Source organism: Coregonus lavaretus (genome assembly GCF_964263955.1).
Source record: "Coregonus lavaretus genome assembly, contig: HAP1_SCAFFOLD_187, whole genome shotgun sequence".
Classification (NCBI taxonomy): domain Eukaryota; kingdom Metazoa; phylum Chordata; class Actinopteri; order Salmoniformes; family Salmonidae; genus Coregonus; species Coregonus lavaretus.
The window spans coordinates 377,668-398,046 of NW_028159222.1; the positions used below are offsets into that span (position 1 = coordinate 377,668).

The 20,379-nt window shown below is 49.4% G+C and overlaps 1 protein-coding gene across 1 annotated transcript in view; it reads left to right on the top strand.

Annotated features, from left to right (window-relative positions):
• Positions 1-20,379, top strand: part of LOC311123169 (docking protein 6-like) — a gene marked incomplete at its 3' end in the record, with an annotated part of 47,629 nt that overhangs the window by 26,269 nt on the left and 981 nt on the right. The window contains exons 4-6 of the mRNA XM_084197432.1: positions 1,468-1,657; positions 3,296-3,434; positions 4,399-4,507. Coding sequence (XP_084053558.1) covers positions 1,468-1,657; positions 3,296-3,434; positions 4,399-4,507 — 438 coding nt within the window. The remainder of the gene's footprint in view (positions 1-1,467; positions 1,658-3,295; positions 3,435-4,398; positions 4,508-20,379) is intronic.

The following is a 20,379-nucleotide window of genomic DNA, read 5'->3' on the forward strand; positions in this document are numbered from 1 at the left end:
CGTACTGCCAAATCAACATGCAATTATCTGGCAACAGCTCTGGTGGACATTCCTGCAGTCAGCATGCCAATTTCACACTCCCTCAAAACTTGAGCCATCTGTGGCATTGTGTTGTGTGACAAAACTGCACATTTTAGAGTGGCCTTTTATTGTCCCCAACACAAGGTGCACCTGTGTAAGGATCATGCTGTTTAATCAGCTTCTTGATATGCCACACCTGTCAGGTGGATGTATTATGTTGGCAAAGGATAAATGCTCACTAACAGGGACGTAAACAAATGTCTGCACAACGTTTGAGAGAAATACACTTTTTGTGTGCGAATGGAACATTTCTGGGATCTTTTATTTCAGCTCATGAAACATGGGACCAATACTTTACATGTTGCGTTTATGTTTTTGTTCAGTGTAGTATTTTGAAAGGAGCTGTCTTTTTTTATCCCTTCAGTACATGGATTTCATGCTTATGCAAGCTTCTTTGAATGCTAATTCTGGATTTAAGTAGGCTGTACAACAGCTTGGACTCAAATGCTAGTGATCAAGTGGAGAAACTTATTTCAGTGACTCATTCGCCAGAAGTATACAAAATCCGAACTGATACTGTGGTGTTAGATATAGTCCGTTTTTGACACTGTATGTAGCCTTCTCAGTACACTAATGGCTTCTGTCCGTCTGTCCATCTGTCAGACCCAATGATTTATATATACACTAGAAGACTGATAGGGGGCGCTGTTTTGAAGCCACCCCGCCTCCATCTTGGAACTCCCCCAACATTGTAAAAAAAAACTATTTTGGAAACTATAAAAATGTATTTATTAATGTCTACATTTGTTTTTGCCATGTTTATTCTATTACAGACACCTTAATGCATACTTTTTAAATTGCATTATGTAAACTAAACATAAATATGAAAAAAATATATATTAAAAAATGTCCTTAAAGTATACTTTTTTGAAAGTACTAATGTTACAATCACCACTACAACTTTTTTTTATGTACTTAAATACATGTAATTTTGTCCTTGAAACATTTAATTGAAATACTGTAGAATTCCATTAATTCCTATAGAGGACCGCTTCTTCTGCGAAGTGCCAATATGGCCGACCGGTGGCTTCAAAGCCTCTCATTGGCCAATAGATAGCATCAGCAATCCAGGGTTTATATACATAATTGGTCAGCCCATACTCCCAAACCCACCTGTTATAGCCCTCTGATGATTACTGCAGGACCTAATTTTCATGTTTCCTTCAACATTGATTTGTAGCCTTCGCTTTTACTTAAAAGCTTGAAAAGTGGTTAAAAACAGCCAAAATGTGGACTGGAATAGATAGTTGTCCAAATGTCAAATTCTTGCTGTTGTAACAATGTTATTCTGCCATTTCAAACATATTTTCTCTTTGTAAAATTGCCATCTTTTATTTTTTTCAAAATCTGTATTCTGTCAAAAACGCTAAAAGCTTTTTGTTCCAGAGCGGTTCAACGTATACCTGATGCCCACCCCCAACCTGGACATCTATGGGGAATGTACCATGCAGATCACCCATGAGAACATCTACCTGTGGGATATCCACAACGCGCGTGTCAAACTGGTCATGTGGCCCCTCAACTCACTGAGGAGATATGGACGAGACTCCACCTGGTTCACCTTCGAGTCAGGAAGGTATGTTTGTGTTTGTGTGTTTGTGTGTTTGTGTGTGTGTGTGTGTGTTTGTGTTTGTGTGTGTGTGTGTGTGTGTGTGTGTGTGTGTGTGATAATCCATCTGGCTCACCTATGAGGCAGAAAGGTACGGTCAAAGTGACACACAGTCAGTCACCTGCCTGCGTATCTGTTTCATAGGAGTCTCATTCACATGTCTCCTGGATCTGACCCTAACCCCTTCACATGTCTCCTGGATCTGAACCTAACCCTAACCCCTTCACATGTCTCTTGGATCTGACCCTAACCCTAACCCCTTGACATGTCTCTTGGATCTGACCCTAACCCATTCACATGTCTCCTTGATCTGACCCTAAACCTAATCCATTAACATGTCTCCTGGATCTGACCCTAACCCATTCACATGTCTCCTAGATCTGACCCTAACCCATTCACATGTCTCCTGGATCTGACCCTAACGCTAATCCATTCACATGTCTCCTGGATCTGACCCTAACCCATTCACATGTCTCCTGGATCTGACCCTAACCCAAACTATTAACATGTCTCCTGGATCTGACCCTAACCCTAATCCATTAACATGTCTCCTGGATCTGACCTTAACCCTAATCCATTCACATGTCTCCTGGATCTGACCCTAACCCTAATCCATTAACATGTCTCCTGGATCTGACCCTAACCCTAATCCATTCACGTCTCCTGGATCTGACCCTAACTCTAATCCATTAACATGTCTCCTGGATCTGACCCTAACCCTAATCCATTAACATGTCTCCTGGATCTGACCCTAACCCTAAACTATTAACATGTCTCCTGGATCTGACCCTAACCCTAATCCATTAACATGTCTCCTGGATCTGGGATTGGTTTGGAAGCAGGAGAGGAAAACTGGTCCCATGGGTCCTGATAATCAACACACACACACACACACACACACACACACACACACACACACACACACACACACACACACACACACACACACACACACAGACACAGAGTTACTTTGGGAAAAGTCAAACAAAATTCAAAGGAAGTTTGAACAACTAAACATCCCAGCATATCCAAGCCACACCCCTCCAGGCCAATCCTCTCCAGGCCACACCCCTCCAGGCAAACCCCTCCAGGCCACACCTCTTCAGGCCACACCCCTCTAGGCCAAACCCCTCCATGCTATGAGATGCCAGGTGTATCTGCTCCCTGCCTGCATACAGCATATCTGTATCTCATTGTTTCTCTGTGTGTTCTAACCTCTGTGTATGTGATGATGTATCTGTAAGAAAACTCTATCCCTCCCCCTCTCTTTCTCTCCCCCTACTCACTCCATTTCTCTCACTCCCCCTTCTCTCTTCCCCTTCTCTCTTTCACCATCTCTCTCTCTCTCTCTCTCTCTCTCTCTCTCTCTCTCTCTCTCTCTCTCTCCCTACTATTTCCATATCCCTCTCTCTCTCCCTCTCTCTCTCTCTCTCTCTCTCTCTCTCTCTCTCTCTCTCTCTCTCTCTCCCTACTATTTCCATATCCCTCTCTCTCTCCCTCTCTCTCTCTCTCTCTCTCTCTCTCTCTCTCTCTCTCTCTCTCTCTCTCTCTCTCTCTCTCTCTCTCTCTCTCTCTCTCTCTCTCTCTCTCTCTCTCTCTCTCTAGGATGTGTGACACGAGGGAGGGTCTGTTTACATTCCAGACGCGGGAGGGAGAGATGATCTACCAGAGAGTCCACTCAGCCACCCTGTCCATCGCACAGCAACACGAGAGGATGGTGGAGGAGTTGGAGAAGACCTCACAGGTAACACACACAACACACACACAACACACACACAACACACACACAACACACACACAACACACACAACACACACACACAACACACACACAACACACACACACAACACACACACACAACACACACACACAACACACACACAACACACACACACAACACACACACAACACACACACACAACACACACACAACACACACACACAACACACACACAACACACACACACAACACACACACAACACACACACACAACACACACACAACACACACACAACACACACACATTGAGCTCCAAAAGTATTCGGACAGTGACATTCTTTTGTTTTGTTTTGGTTCTGTACTCCAGCACTTCGGATTTGAAATGATACAATGACTATAAATTACAGCACTTTTTGTACATAGTCAACCCATTTTAGGGGACCAAAAGTATGTGTATTCAAGTAGTCAAAAGTTTAGTATTTGGTCCCATATTTCTAGCACGCAATGATTACATCAAGCTTGTGACTCTACAAACTTGTTGGATGCATTTGCTGTTTGTTTTGGTTGTGTTTCAGATTAAATGAATGGTAAATAACGTATTGTGTCATTTTAGAGGCACTTTTATTGTAAATAAGAATAGAATATGTTTCTAAACACTTCTACTTTAATGTGGATGCTACCATGATTACGGATAGTCCCGTATGAATCGTGAATAATGATGAGTGAGAAAGTTACAGATGCACAAATATCAGACCCCCAAGACATGCTAACATCTCACCATTAGAATAACAAGGGGGCTTAGCATTTTTTTTTGGGGGGGGGGGGTATGATATTTGTGTCTCAAGGGCTACAGAGAGCTTCCAGAGTGGGAAATGAGAAGTACCGTGCCACAGAAACCTTTTGGAGAACACTTTATAGAAAATTGGGTGCCATTTTGGAAACAACCCACGTACTGAAGAAGATGTTGTTGTTGTTGTCTCTCTTTCAGACCCAATCCAACCAGACAACGTTAACCAAGTCCATCTCCCTGCCTCGCAGTGCCTACTGGCGTCACATAATGCGTCAGAACAGCGTTGGAGACATCTACAGCTACCAAGGTACGCACAACCTACCAAGGTACGCACAACCTACCAAGGTACGCACAACCTACCAAGGTACGCACAGCAGAACTCAGCTAGACAGCTCAACAGAAAATATTATGTAAACACACACACACACACACACACACACACACACACACACACACACACACACACACACACACACTACCAGTTGCCAGTAATATTGGATACCCTTGTAGTTCAACCACCTCTTGGATGACTCTATGCACATAACCCTGAGATCACTAAACACACAAACGCATATCTACACACACATACGTACACACAAGCAAACACACACGCAAACAGTATAATTTCACTTTTCACTCAGTAGAGTACTGGAGCATTTGGACCAGATTCCCTGGGTCTCACTTTGTCGTTGATACATCTATAATGTGATAAAACAGTGAAATAACCGTATTGTAATGGATAACGAGGTGAGAGATGTAAGATGGAATAAATGGAACAAACATTTACATTTACATTTCAGTCATTTAGCAGACGCTCTTATCCAGAGCGACTTACAGTGAGTGAGTGCATACATTATTAATTTATTTTTCATACTGGCCCCCCCCCGTGGGAATCGAACCCACAACCCTGGTGTTGCAAACGCCATGCTCTACCAACTGAGCTACATCCCTGCCAGCCATTCCCTCCCCTACCCTGGACGACGCCGGGCCAATTGTGCGCCGCCCCATGGGTCTCCCGGTCGCGGCCGGCTATGACAGAGACAAACCAGGGCCCATAATGATCATATAATATAATAATAAGCCATTTAGCAGACGCTTTTATCCAAAGCGACTTACAGTCATGCGTTACATACATTTTTGTGTATGGGTGGTCCCGGGGATCGAACCCACTACCTTGGCGTTACAAGCGCCATGCTCTACCATGCTGAGCTACAGAGGACCATAGCAAGCCTATAATAACCATAGAATTACATGATTATGACTATATTACTACTGTAGATTAAAGGAAAGGTTCTCCCATTTTGATTGTTGTATTGTTTTTGTGCATCTCTGAGTGATGTTCTATCGATTCCCTGGGTCAACCTATAACGCCCCACCCAGCCGACTGTCGAACCAATCGCGTTCACTTTGTCATGCCGCGTCACGCGGTTGCTAAGCTAATCGTCACGCAATCTCTTCTCAAAGTCAGTGTATATGTCAAGAAAACTCGCCTAATGTCACGATTCCAAAGCTATGCGATATTACGTATAGCTACGGTCCTCTGTAGCTCAGCATGGTAGAGCACGGCGCTTGTAACGCCAGGGTAGTGGGTTCGATCCCCGGGACCACCCATACACAAAAATGTATGCACGCATGACTTTAAGTCGCTTTGGATAAAAGCGTCTGCTAAATGGCATATTATTATTACAGACAGCAAGTTAGTTATCTCACAACTCTGAAAAGTTTTGTAATGTTGCGCTTCCTGTTGATGAAATTCGTGCTAATGTTGGGTTTTAATGTAGTAGTGCCCAATAGACTCCCATTCAGTCCTCGAAGGAGAGCGCTCCTTGACCCAGAATCACCCAGAATACACTGCACTGCGTTTCCCATCTCCTCAATGTTTCCCATCTCCTCAAAAGTATATCTGCCGTTGCGAATGTCAGACTCCATTCTGTGAGGAACATCGATCTGCAGGTTGAACATGGTGAGATTGTAGACTCCTAAATTGATAGTGCAGTTTGTTTAGGAGATTTTACAGCTAACTAGCTACTTCACATGCTGATATTGTCTTTGGTATTATAGTGTGTAGCTACGTTTGCTAGCTAGCTAACTAGCTAGCCAGCCAGCCCATAGAGAGAGCATTGCATTGTGGATTTTGTAGTCGACTTGAGCTGCAACATATTTCCACAATGATTTTCCATGTTACTACCAACATTATTATAATGCCAAAATATTGTTCTCACATATTAGTGTTATTTAACACTGTAAATTAAAGGAATTGTGGTTTTGGGTGGATTTTTCCTTTAACTGAGTAGGTGCTAATTTGGGTGTGAGTGGATGTGAGAGATGTTAGATAAAACCTGTGGACCAGACTAGTCCCCTGTGTGTCACTCTGCCTGTGATGAATCTATAATATAAACTAGAGTCTCATCTATATTGGTTTAAGGAGGCAGACTAGACTAGCCTAATCTATATTGGTTTAAGGAGTCAGACTAGTCTTATAGCAACACAGTCTTTACGGAAGGTACCTAATAGCTGGCACCGGTGTAACTTGGCGGCCAGCTGGAGATAATCAGGTACAGAAGGGTTGTGTGTGTGTGTTTCTGTACATGGAGGAATGTGTCTGTGTGTGTATCTCTTTCTCTCTCTCTCTCTCTCCCTCTCCCTCTCCCTCTCCCTCTCCCTCTCCCTCTCCCTCTCCCTCTCTCTCTCTCTCTCTCTCTCTCTGTCTCTGTCTCTCTCTGTTTCCCCTTTCCCTCTCTGTGCACCATCCCACTACCCCAGCAGCTGCCACTCTACCACCCCACCACCCCACCACCCCACCACCCCAGTAGCTGTCACCAGGCCAGATAGGATGACATGACCTTCCCTTGTAATGAAAAGGCTCTGACAAATCACAGTCTGTTTCTCACAGACTGGGGGAGAGTAGGGGATGGGGGGCTGCTACTGTCCATGGTCGGGAGTGTGTGTGTGAGTGTGTGTGTACGTGTGTTGGTGTCTCTATGGTCCCTGGTCTGCTACGCTCCACACGGGGGGGGTCTTCATCCAGAGCTTGGAACTTGACAAACCCACCCATGCCCTGACTTCTTCCACCGCATTACACTGACATTCGTGACAGAATAACACACCACGACATGGAGTCAGCAGGAGCGGCGGTGCCAACGGGATCACTGGAGGAGCGCGTTTTACAACAGGCGGCTATGATCCAGGATCTTGGCACCGCCATGGAAGGGGTGATGAACATTTTGAGGCGATGGGAAAGAGGAGGTTTGCCCACACCTCCTCCAACGATACCACCACATTTACATTTACATTTTAGTCATTTAGCAGACGCTCTTATCCAGAGCGACTTACAGTTAGTGAATACATATATATATATATTTTTCATACTGGTCCCCCGGGGGAATTGAACCCACAACCCTGGCGTTGCAAACGCCATGCTCTATCAACTGAGCTACATCCCTGCCGGCCATTCCCTCCCCTACCCTGGACAACGCTGGGCCAATTGTGCGCTGCCCATGAGTCTCCCGGTCGCGGCCGGCTGCGACAGAGCCTGGATTCTAACCAGGATCTCTAGTGGCACAGCTAGCACTGCGATGCAGTGCCTTAGACCACTGCGCCACTCAGGAGACTACCACCATCGTTTCACCTCTGGAGTCCAGTGGGATTCGGCTCTCGCTCCCGAGGGCTTATGATGGCACCGCGGCCGGGTGTCAGGGTTTCCTGCGCCAAGTGGAACTCTACCTGGCAACCATCCACCCGGCGCCCTCGGGATACGAGAGCGTTTCCGCCCTCATCTCCTGTCTGTCCGGCAAGGCGCTGGAGTGGGCCAACGCCGAGTGGTGGGGAATAGACGCCGCTACAGTCAACAATGCGGAGTTCACCCGCCGCTTCAGGGCGGTGTTCGATCATCCCCCAGAGGGGAAGGCGGCGGGTGAGCGTCTGTTCCACCTCAGACAGGGGAAGAGGAGCGCGCAGGAGTTCGCACTGGACTGGTCTGATCAGTGTGTCGGGCGGTGTGTAGGTGTTTCCGTAGGGGCAACGACGGTGGAAAGTCCGAACCAAATTCCCACAATGCACATTCCTCCTGAGTATGCCGATTTGGCACTCGCCTTCTGTAAAAAGAAGGCGACTCAATTAACACCTCATCGACAGGGGGATTGTGCGATAGACCTCCAGGTAGGCGCTGCGCTTCCTCGTAGTCATGTGTATCCTCTGTCTCAGGAGGAGACGGTAGCTATGGAGACATACGTCACCGAATCTCTGAGACAGGGATACATACGGCCGTCCACTTCCCCTGCGTCCTCAAGTTTCTTTTTTGTGAAGAAGACGGATGGGGGTTTACGCCCGTGTATTGATTACCGTGGTCTCAATCAGATTACAATTAAATACAGCTATCCTCTCCCTCTGATTGCTAGTATTACGGAGTCATTACACGGGGCGCGATTCTTCACAAAACTGGATCTCAGGTGCGCTTACAACCTGGTGCGCATTAGGGAAGGAGATGAGTGGAAGACAGCATTCAGTACCACCTCGGGTCACTATGAGTACCTCGTGTGCCATACGGCTTAATGAATGCTCCTTCAGTCTTCCAATCATTTGTGGACGAGATTTTCCGGGATTTGCATGGACAGGGTGTAGTGGTGTATATTGATGACATTCTAATATACTCCGCTACACGAACCGAGCATGTGTCCCTGGTACGTCGGGTGCTGGGTAGACTGTTGGAGCATGACCTGTATGTGAAGGCGGAGAAATGTCTGTTTTTCCAGGAGTCCATCTCCTTCCTGGGACATCGGTTGTCTGCGTCAGGGGTGGATATGGAGATTGACCGCGTTTCAGCCATGCGTAATTGGCAGACTCCCACTACGGTGAAGGAAGTGTAGCGGTTTTTGGGTTTTGCCAATTACTACCGGAGGTTTATCCGGGGTTTTGGACAGGTAGCAGCTCCCATCACCTCCTTGCTAAAGGGGGGCCTGGTGCGTTTGCAGTGGTCGGCTGAGGCGGACAGGGCGTTTAGACATCTGAAGGACCTGTTCACCTCGGTTCCGGTGCTGGCACATCCGGATCCCTCTTTGGTGTTCCAAGTTGAGGTGGATGCGTCCGAGGCGGGGATCGGTGCTATACTGTCTCAGCGCTCGGGCACGCCTCCAAAACTCCGCCCCTGTGCTTTCTATTCTAAGAAGCTCAGTCCGGCGGAACGCAATTATGACGTGGGGGACAGGGAGCTGCTAGCGGTGGTTCAAGCCCTGAAGGTGTGGAGACATTGGCTTGAGGGGGCTAAACACCCTTTTCTCATTCTAACTGACCATCGTAACCTGGAGTACATCCGGGCAGCGAGGAGACTGAACCCTCGTCAGGCTAGGTGGGCCATGTTTCTTGGCCGGTTTGTATTTAAGCTCACGTATATACCAGGGTCACAGAACGTTAAGGCAGACGCCCTGTCCCGACGATATGACACAGAGGAGAGGTCCATTGAGCCCACTCCCATACTACCGGAGTCTTGTCTAGTGGCACTGGTGGTGTGGGAGGTCGATGCGGAAATCGAGTGGGCGTTACGTGCCGACCCTACTCCCCCAGAGTGTCCAGAGGGGCTGAGGTACGTGCCGCTCGAGGTCCGTGATCGACTGATATATTGGGCTCACACGTCACCCTCCTCTGGTCATCCTGGTATTGGTCGGACGGTGCACTGCCTTAGCGGGAAGTACTGGTGGCCCACCTTAGCTAGGGACGTGAGGGTTTACGTTTCTTCCTGCTTGGTGTGCGCCCAGAGTAAGGCGCCTAGACACCTGCCCAGAGGGAAGTTACAACCTCTACCCGTTCCACAACGGCTGTGGTCTCACCTATCGGTGGATTTTGTCACGGACCTTCCCCCCTCCCAGGGGAATACCACGATCTTGGTCGTTGTGGATCGGTTTTCTAAGGCCTGCCGTCTCATTCCAATGCCAGGTCTTCCTACAGCCCTACAAATGGCCGACGCCCTGTTTAATCACGTTTTCCGGTACTACGGGGTGCCTGAGGATATAGTGTCTGATCGGGGTCCCCAGTTCACCTCTAGAGTTTGGAGGGCGTTTATGGAACATTTGGGGGTCTCGATTAGCCTTACCTCGGGTTTTCACCCTGAGAGTAATGGGCAGGTGGAGAGAGTAAACCAGGATGTGGGTAGGTTTCTGAGGTCCTATTGCCAGGACCGGCAGGAGGAGTGGTCGGGGTATATCCCCTGGGCAGAGATAGCCCAAAACTCACTCCGCCACTCCTCTACTAATCTTACGCCTTTTCAGTGTGTGTTGGGTTATCAGCCGGTCCTGGCACCCTGGCATCAGAGCCAAATCGAAGCTCCTGCAGTGGATGAGTGGTTTCGGCGCTCGGAGGAAACATGGAACGCTGCGCATGTCCATCTGCAGCGGGCTATCAGACGGCAAAAGGTGAGCGCCGATCGCCACCACAGTGAGGGTCCGGTTTATGCACCGGGAGATCGGGTCTGGCTCTCGACCCGAAACCTGCCCCTTCGCCTGCCCTGCCGGAAGCTGGGTCGGCGGTTTGTGGGGCCATTTAAAGTCCTGAGGAGATTGAACGAGGTATGTTATAGGTTACAACTGCCCATTAATTACCGCATTAACCCCTCGTTCCATGTGTCTCTCCTCAGGCCGGTGGTAGCTGGTCCACTCCAGGAGAATGAGATACGAGAGGCTCCTCCGCCCCCACTAGACATCGAGGGGGCTCCGGCGTACTCAGTCCGTTCCATCGTGGATTCGAGGCGTCGGATGGGGGGTCTGCAGTATCTCGTGGAGTGGGAGGGGTACGGTCCGGAGGAACGGTGCTGGGTCCCTAGGAGGGACATCCTAGATCCCTCCCTGTTGAGGGATTTCCACCGGAGTCATCCGACTCGCCCTGCTCCGCGTCCTCCTGGCCGTCCCCGAGGCCGGTGTCGGCGCAAGGCTGGAGCCGTGCGTCAAGGGGGGGGGGTACTGTCACGGATTCAGCCGAGGCTGCTCCTCCTCCTTGCTCGGGCAGGCTTCGGCGTTCGTCGTCCCCGGAGTACTAGCTGCTGGCGATCGATGTTTCAGTGTTTGTCTAGTTTAGTCTTTATTGTTTACACCTGTTCCCCATTATGTTTTATTGTATTCCCTATATTTACCCCTGTCTCTCATTTGGAATTTGTGTGTTATTGTTCCTAGTTACGTGTGTCATTGGTGAGCTCCTCCCTGTGTGGAGGTATTCTGTGTTGTGTTCTTTACTTCGTTTAGTAAAGTACGTTTCTTAGAGTTTCTGCGTCCTGCGCCTGACTTCTTCCACCGCATTACACTGACATTCGTGACACCTATATTGCGGTGGATAGAGGAAGAGATTTCAGTCTTTCCAGCCTACATTGCAGTGGATAGAGGAAGGGATTTCAGTCTTTCCAGCCTATATTGCGGTGGATAGAGGAAGGGATTTCAGTCTTTCCAGCCTATATTGCAGTGGATTGTCACGGTTTCTGCCGAGGCTGCTCCTTCTCCTTGTTCGGGCAGGCTTCGGCGGTCGTCGTCCCCGGAGTACTAGCTGCCACCGTTCATTGTTTCTGTGTTCGTTTGGTTTGGTCTGTTTTGGTACACCTGTTTCTCATTTTGTCTTGATTATGTGTCCTTTAAGTTCTCGTTGTTTCTGTCTTGTGGTTGTGTGTAGTTGTTCATTGTCAGCAGGTGTTTCTATGTCAAGTTTGTGCTCTATTTCTGTAGAGAGTCCGCACTATTGTGCGTGTTTTGTTTATTACGCTGAGTGCGTTATTTTTCTTGTGCCTCCGGCTCTGTTTGTAGCCGTTCATTCTGTGGACTTTATTAAAGTATTTTGGACTACTTCTGCATCCTGCATCTGTTTTCCACACCACCCCTACGCCAGCTTTGACAGAACTACACACCACTCATGGAATCAGCAGGAGCAGCAGCAGCGACCGAGTCATGGGAGGAGCGCGTCCGCGGACAGGATGACAGGATAGCTCAAATCACCAACGATCTGCAGGGAGTAATGAATACCCTGCATCGCCTGGAGACCAGTTGGGTACCCACGCCTCCTCCCACATTACCACCAGCACCGGTCAGTCCCTTTGTCCCTTTGAACCCAGTGGGATTCGGCTCTCGCTCCCGAGGGCGTATGATGGTACCGCTGCCGGGTGTCAAGGATTCCTCCTACAAATTGAACTCTACCTCGCCACCGTACACCCGGTGCCCTCGGGACACGAGAGCGTTTCCGCCCTCATCTCCTGTCTCACCGGCAAGGCGTTGGAGTGGGCCAACGCCGAATGGAGGAGAATAGACCCCGCGACGATCACCTATGCGGAGTTCTCCCGTCGCTTCAGGGCTGTATTCGACCATCCACCTGAGGGGAAGGCGGCGGGAGAACGTCTATTCTACCTCCGACAGGGGAAGAGGAGCGCCCAGGAGTTTGCACTGGAGTTCCGGACTCTAGCGGCAGACGCAGGGTGGAATGAGCGGGCCCTCATAGACCACTTCCGCTGCAGCCTACGGGAGGACGTCCGTCGTGAGTTGGCCTGCAGGGACACCACCCTCACGTTTGACCAGTTGGTGGACATGGCCATTCGCCTAGACACCCTGCTGGCCACCCGCGGACGTCCTGAGTGGGGGTCGTCCATTCCACCCTCCAGCACCTCCGAGCCTAGTCCTATGGAGCTCGGGGGTGCTGGCGCTAGAGAGGAGAGGAGAAGGAGCCCTTGGGGGACCAACCCCTGTACCAACTGTGGCCGTGGAGGACACACTGCGGCCAGGTGCTGGGGGGGGTCTCCTAGGGGACGAGACGGCAGGCCACGCACTGGGGAGTCCTTCCAGGTGAGTAGGCGCCCCACTTACCCAGAGCTCTCTGTTGTGCACCTAACCATACCTGTTTGCTTCCCACAGGTTGCACCTCGTTCCCAGCATAAGGCGCTAGTAGATTCAGGCGCAGCTGGGAATTTTATAGATCAGAGATTTTGTGCAGAGTTAGGGATTCCCCTCCTTCCTGTCAACAAACCTTTCCCTGTACATGCTCTAGATAGCCGTCCGTTGGGATCGGGGTTGATTAGGGAGGTCACAGCTCCACTTAGGATGGGGACGCAGGAGGGTCATGAGGAGACTATACAGCTATATCTTATTGACTCTCCTGCGTATCCGGTGGTGCTGGGGCTTCCCTGGTTGATTACCCATAATCCCTCTATTTCGTGGCAACAGAGGGCTCTTAAGGAGTGGTCTGCCCAGTGTGTAGGGCGATGTCTGGGCGTTTCCGTAGGGGCGACCTCGGTGGAGAGTCCAAACCAAGTGCCCGCATTGCACATTCCCCCCGAGTATGAGGATTTAGCACTTGTGTTTAGTAAGGCGAAGCCGACGCAATTGCCACCACATAGACAGGGGGATTGTGCGATAGACCTCCAGGTAGGAGCTGCGCTTCCGCGGAGCCATGTGTATCCTTTGTCTCAAGAGGAGAAGAGAGCTATGGAGACTTACATAGCCGAGTCTCTGAGACAGGGATACATACGGCCCTCCACTTCCCCTGCGTCCTCTAGTTTCTTTTTTGTGAAGAAAAAGGATGGAGGTTTGCGCCCGTGTATTGATTACCGCAGTCTCAATCAGATTACTGTGAAATACAGTTATCCACTCCCTCTGATTGCGACTATGACGGAGTCTTTACACGGGGCGCGGTTCTTCACAAAATTGGACCTCAGGAGCGCATACAACTTGGTGCGTATTAGGGAGGGAGACGAATGGAAGACAGCATTTAGTACCACCTCGGGTCATTACGAGTATCTCGTCATGCCATACGGGTTAATGAATGCTCCTTCAGTCTTCCAATCCTTCGTAGATGAGATCTTCCGGGATATGCAGGGGCAAGGAGTGGTCGTGTACATTGACGACATTCTGGTGTATTCTTCTACCCGAGCCGAGCATGTAGCCCTGGTGCGCCGAGTGTTGAGGAGATTGTTGGAGCATGACCTATATGTCAAGGCAGAGAAATGTCTGTTTTTCCAGGAGTCTGTCTCCTTTTTGGGTTATCAGTTGTCTGCGTCAGGGGTAAAGATGGAGGTTGACCGTGTGTCGGCCGTGCGTAATTGGCAAACTCCAACCACTGTTAAAGAGGTGCAGCGGTTCTTGGGCTTTGCGAATTACTACAGGAGGTTTATCCGGGGTTTTGGACAGGTGGCAGCTCCCATAACGTCTCTTCTAAAGGGAGGTCCGGTGCGCTTGCAGTGGTCTGCTGAGGCTGATAGGGCTTTTGGGAGACTGAAGGACCTGTTTACCTCGGCGCCAGTGCTGGCGCATCCGGATCCCGCGCTACCATTCCAGGTCGAGGTAGACGCGTCAGAAGCCGGTATAGGGGCCGTGCTCTCGCAACGGTCTGGCACGCCCCTGAAACTCCGCCCCTGTGCCTTTTACTCTAAAAAGCTCAGTCCGGCGGAGCGAAATTATGACGTGGGGGACAGGGAGCTGCTAGCCGTGGTCCAGGCCCTAAAGGTGTGGAGGCATTGGCTTGAGGGGGCTCAACACCCTTTCCTCATTTTGACTGACCACCGAAACCTGGAGTACATCCGGGCAGCTAGGAGACTGAACCCTCGCCAGGCTAGGTGGAACATGTTTCTGGCCCGGTTCGTTTTTAAGATCACGTACATCCCTGGGTCCCAGAACGGTAAGGCAGATGCCCTGTCCCGGCGGTATGACACGGAGGAGTGGTCCGTTGAGCCCACGCCCATACTCCCGCCGTCTTGCCTGGTGGCACCGGTGGTGTGGGAGGTCGATTCCGAAATCGAGCGGGCGTTGCGTACCGATCCTAGCCCTCCACAGTGTCCTGTGGGTCGGACGTACGTTCCGCTCGAGGTTCGGGATCGACTTATATATTGGGCTCACACGTCACCCTCCTCTGGACATCCAGGGATTGGCCTGACGGTGCACTGCCTTAGCACTAAGTACTGGTGGCCAACGTTAGCCAGGGATGTGAGGGTTTATGTTTCCTCCTGCTCGGTGTGTGCCCAGTGTAAGGCACCCAGACACCTGCCCCGGGGTAAGCTACAACCCCTGCCCGTTCCACAACGACCCTGGTCTCACCTCTCGGTGGATTTTGTTACTGACCTTCCCCCCTCCCAGGTAAATACCACCATCCTGGTCGTTGTGGATCGGTTCTCGAAGGCCTGTCGTCTCCTTCCCATGCCGGGTCTCCCCACTGCCCTACAGACCGCTGAGGCACTATTCACTCACGTCTTCCGGCATTACGGGGTACCCGAGGATATAGTGTCTGATCGAGGCCCCCAGTTCACCTCTCGAGTCTGGAGAGCGTTCATGGAGCGCTTGGGGGTCTCGGTGAGCCTTACCTCGGGGTACCACCCGGAGAGCAATGGGCAGGTTGAACGGGTAAACCAGGATGTGGGTAGGTTTCTGAGGTCGTATTGCCAGGGCCGGTCGGAGGAGTGGGCGAGGTATATTCCCTGGGACGAGATGGCTCAGAACTCCCTTCGCCACTCCTCCACCAGACTCACTCCTTTCCAATGTGTACTAGGGTACCAGCCGGCTCTGGCACCTTGGCATCAGAGCCAGATCGAGGCTCCTGCGGTGGATGAGTGGGTGCGGCGCTCGGAGGAGACATGGAACGCTGCTCACGTACATCTGCAGCGGGCCATCCGTCGACACAAGGCGAGCGCCGATCTCCACCGCAGTGAGGGACCGGTGTACGCACCGGGAGATCGAGTCTGGCTCTCGACCAGAAATCTGCCCCTCCGCCTGCCCTGCCGGAAGCTGGGTCGGCGGTTTGTGGGGCCTTTTAAAGTCCTGAGGAGGTTGAACGAGGTGTGTTACAGATTACAACTTCCTATTGATTATAAGAATATTAACCCCTCGTTCCATGTGTCTCTCCTCAGGCCGGTGGTAGCTGGTCCACTCCAGGACTGTGAGATAGCAGTGACTCCTCCGCCCCCGCTGGACATCGAGGGGGCTCCGGCGTACACAGTTCGGTCCATCCTGGATTCGAGACGCCGGATGGGGGGTCTCCAATATCTCGTGGAGTGGGAGGGGTACGGTCCGGAGGAGCGGTGCTGGGTGCCGAGGAGAGATATCTTAGACCGGTCCCTTCTGACTGAGTTCCATCGTGGTCATCCCACGCGCCCTGCTCCGCGTCCTCCTGGTCGTCCCCGAGGCCGGGGTCGGCGCACGGCTGGAGCCGCGCGTCAAGGGGGGGGGTACTGTCACGGTTTCTGCCGAGGCTGCTCCTTCTCCTTGTTCGGGCAGGCTTCGGCGGTCGTCGTCCCCGGAGTACTAGCTGCCACCGTTCGTTGTTTCTGTGTTCGTTTGGTTTGGTCTGTTTTGGTACACCTGTTTCTCATTTTGTCTTGATTATGTGTCCTTTAAGTTCTCGTTGTTTCTGTCTTGTGGTTGTGTGTAGTTGTTCATTGTCAGCAGGTGTTTCTATGTCAAGTTTGTGCTCTATTTCTGTAGAGAGTCCGCACTATTGTGCGTGTTTTGTTTATTACGCTGAGTGCGTTATTTTTCTTGTGCCTCCGGCTCTGTTTGTAAGCCGTTCATTCTGTGGACTTTATTAAAGTATTTTGGACTACTTCTGCATCCTGCATCTGTTTTCCACACCACCCCTACGCCAGCTTTGACATGGATAGAGGAAGGGATTCCAGTCTTTCCAGAGATAGAAGAGAGGGCTGTGGTTGGCTGCACTCCGGCTGTTTCACAAATATCTAATAAGGAGACAAAAAGAGAATTGTCCCTCTTTCCCCTGCTGCGGTCTCAGTGATTTTCAAAAGTGGTGATAGGAGTGAGTGAACAGTGGAGGATCTGTACTGGGAACATTTTGAAGTGGATAATTTTGCTTCTGGAGAATATATTTTTGCGTGTGTGTGACTCACTTCACCTGTTCTGTCTGAAACCCACTGCTCTGATTGGCTTCACATCACCCCGTCAAGCTTCTCTCTCTTCTTCCTCTCTTTCCCCACCCCCCTTTAGCTCCCTCTTGGACTCACACATTTGTTCTCTCTCTCTCTCGCTCTCTCTCTCTCTCTCTCTCTCTCTCTCTCTCGCTCTCTCTCTCTCTCGCTCTCTCTCTCTCTCGCTCTCTCTCTCTCTCGCTCTCTCTCTCTATTTCTTTATTTCTTTCTTTATTTCTCTCTCTCTCTCTTTCTCTCACTCTCTCTTTCTCTCCCCACATACACATTTGCTTACACCTGTAATCAAATAGTCCTCATCCTCTCTCTCTCTGCCCCTGCTCCCACGCCCATGCTTTATGTGGAAGAGTCATTGGCAGGCAGACAGACAGACACACTGGCACCACAGTGTGGGAGTACTGCTAGCCTGGCACCACACTGAAGAGGCAGGCTGACACAGAGAGTGGCACAAACCAGTGACCACACAGCAACACCCTCCAGATTGAATCCAGCCACAGCTAGACCGGACCAGTGACCACTGGAGGGGGTTCACACATATACTGTCTTTGATATAAAAATGGACACACCTGCACCATAGAACACCTGCACCATAGAACACCTGCAGCATAGAACACCTGCATCATAGAACACCTGCACCATAGAACACCTGCAGTATAGAACACCTGCAGCATAGAACACCTGCATCATAGAACACCTGCACCATAGAACACCTGCAGTATAGAACACCTGCAGTGTAGAACACCTGCAGTATAGAACTCCTGCACCATAGAACACCTGCAGTATAGAACACCTGCACCATAGAACACCTGCACCATAGAACACCTGTAGTATAGAACACCTGCAGTATAGAACACCTGCAGTATAGAACACCTGCACCATAGAACACCTGCAGTATAGAACACCTGCAGTGTAGAACACCTGCAGTATAGAACACCTGCAGTATAGAACACCTGCACCATAGAACACCTGCAGTATAGAACACCTGTAGTATAGAACACCTGCACCATAGAACACCTGCAGTATAGAACACCTGCACCATAGAACACCTGCACCATAGAACACCTGCAGTATAGAACACCTGCAGTATAGAACACCTGCAGTATAGAACACCTGCAGTATAGAACACCTGCACCATAGAACACCTGCAGTATAGAACACCTGTAGTATAGAACACCTGCAGTATAGAACACCTGCACCATAGAACACTTGCAGCATAGAACACCTGCAGTATAGAACACCTGCACCATAGAACACCTGCAGTATAGAACACCTGCACCATAGAACACCTGCAGTATAGAACACCTGCAGTATAGAACACCTGCAGTATAGAACACCTGCAGTATAGAACACCTGCCGTATAGAACACCTGCAGTATAGAACACCTGCACCATAGAACACCTGCACCATAGAACACCTGCAGTATAGAACACCTGCAGTATAGAACACCTGCACCATAGAACACCTGCACCATAGAACACCTGCAGTATAGAACACCTGCAGTATAGAACACCTGCACCATAGAACACCTGCACCATAGAACACCTGCAGTATAGAACACCTGCAGTATAGAACACCTGCACCATAGAACACCTGCACCATAGAACACCTGCACCATAGAACACCTGCAGTATAGAACACCTGCAGTATAGAACACCTGCCGTATAGAACACCTGCAGTATAGAACACCTGCACCATAGAACACCTGCACCATAGAACACCTGCAGTATAGAACACCTGCAGTATAGAACACCTGCACCATAGAACACCTGCACCATAAAACACTTGCAGCATAGAACACCTGCAGTATAGAACACCTGCACCATAGAACACTTGCAGCATAGAACACCTGCAACATAGAACACCTGCAGTATAGAACACCTGCAGTATAGAACTCCTGCACCATAGAACACCTGCAGTATAGAACACCTGCAACATAGAACACCTGCAGTATAGAACACCTGCAGTATAGAACACCTGCAGTATAGAACACCTGCAGTATAGAACACCTGCACCATAGAACACCTGCAGTATAGAACACCTGCAGTATAGTACACCTGCATCATAGAACACCTGCATCATAGAACACCTGCAGTATAGAACACCTGCAGTATAGAACACCTGCACCATAGAACACTTGCAGCATAGAACACCTGCATCATAGAACACCTGCAGTATAGAACACCTGCACCATAGAACACCTGCAGTATAGAACACCTGCACCATAGAACATAACAGGTGATTTGCAATTCATTAATTCAGTTTCAGTTCATCTCAAGAGTTGCTTGCCCCCAACCCTGTGTACTGTAATTGCTTTGCTTTGGCCTATTAGATTGGATGGTCTAGAGAGTACTTGACCTCATGAAATATTGACAGTTGTCCACTTCCTCTCTGGTCAGCAACATCCAATCAGCAGTCCTCTGTACTGAACGGTGTCCTCATCTTAACTCCTAGACTAGCTGACTCCTATCCATTATTAAGGACCATTGTCAGTGAACAACACCACACAGTATCCATTTACATCCCTATTTCCACAGATATCCAATAACAGGAAGTCTGAAGTAATGTTGATAATTCATTTGAATTAAGGAAGAGGGGAGTTTTTCCTGAGGTTGTTTTGTTGTGCAGAGAAATACGTAAAAAATGTATGGCTGTACAGTACAACAAAGCAAACACTGGGAACTGTTGTTGTGAACAAATGTTTTCAACAGACACAGACACTCTCAGATTTGATAAAGAGATATGAGACCAACACCTTCTATGCTTCATGTTGGGGCGAAACAAGACAGACTCTTGCAATACCCATGTTATTATTATAGTGTCATGCATCTTCAGGGTGCCCAGCCCAAATAAGACACTGTATTTGTTGTATCCAAATAAAATGATCATACTTGCATCACAGGAGGCTGCTGAGGGGAGGACGGCTCATAATAATGTCCGGAACGGAGCAAATGGAATGGCATCAAAAACCTGGAAACCATGTATTTGATGTATTTAATACCGCTCCAGCCATTACCACAAGCCCGTCCTCCCCAATTAAGGTGCTAACAACCTCCTGTGATACACATTTGCACTCCTACTGAAATGAAAAATTATTGAAACCCAAAACAAATACCTTTTAATTATACAACTCATCTTGTCTCGTCTTCCAAGCTTTGGAAATAAAATTTGCATTCAAGGAACCGTTGTTTTCTGAAGACATTCAAGTCTTTCTTCATCACTACTCCAGAACAGTTCTGGTTTCTGTCGTTGCATTTTTTCTAACAAGGTTACTCTTAAATCATCATAAAAGGAAAAAAAAG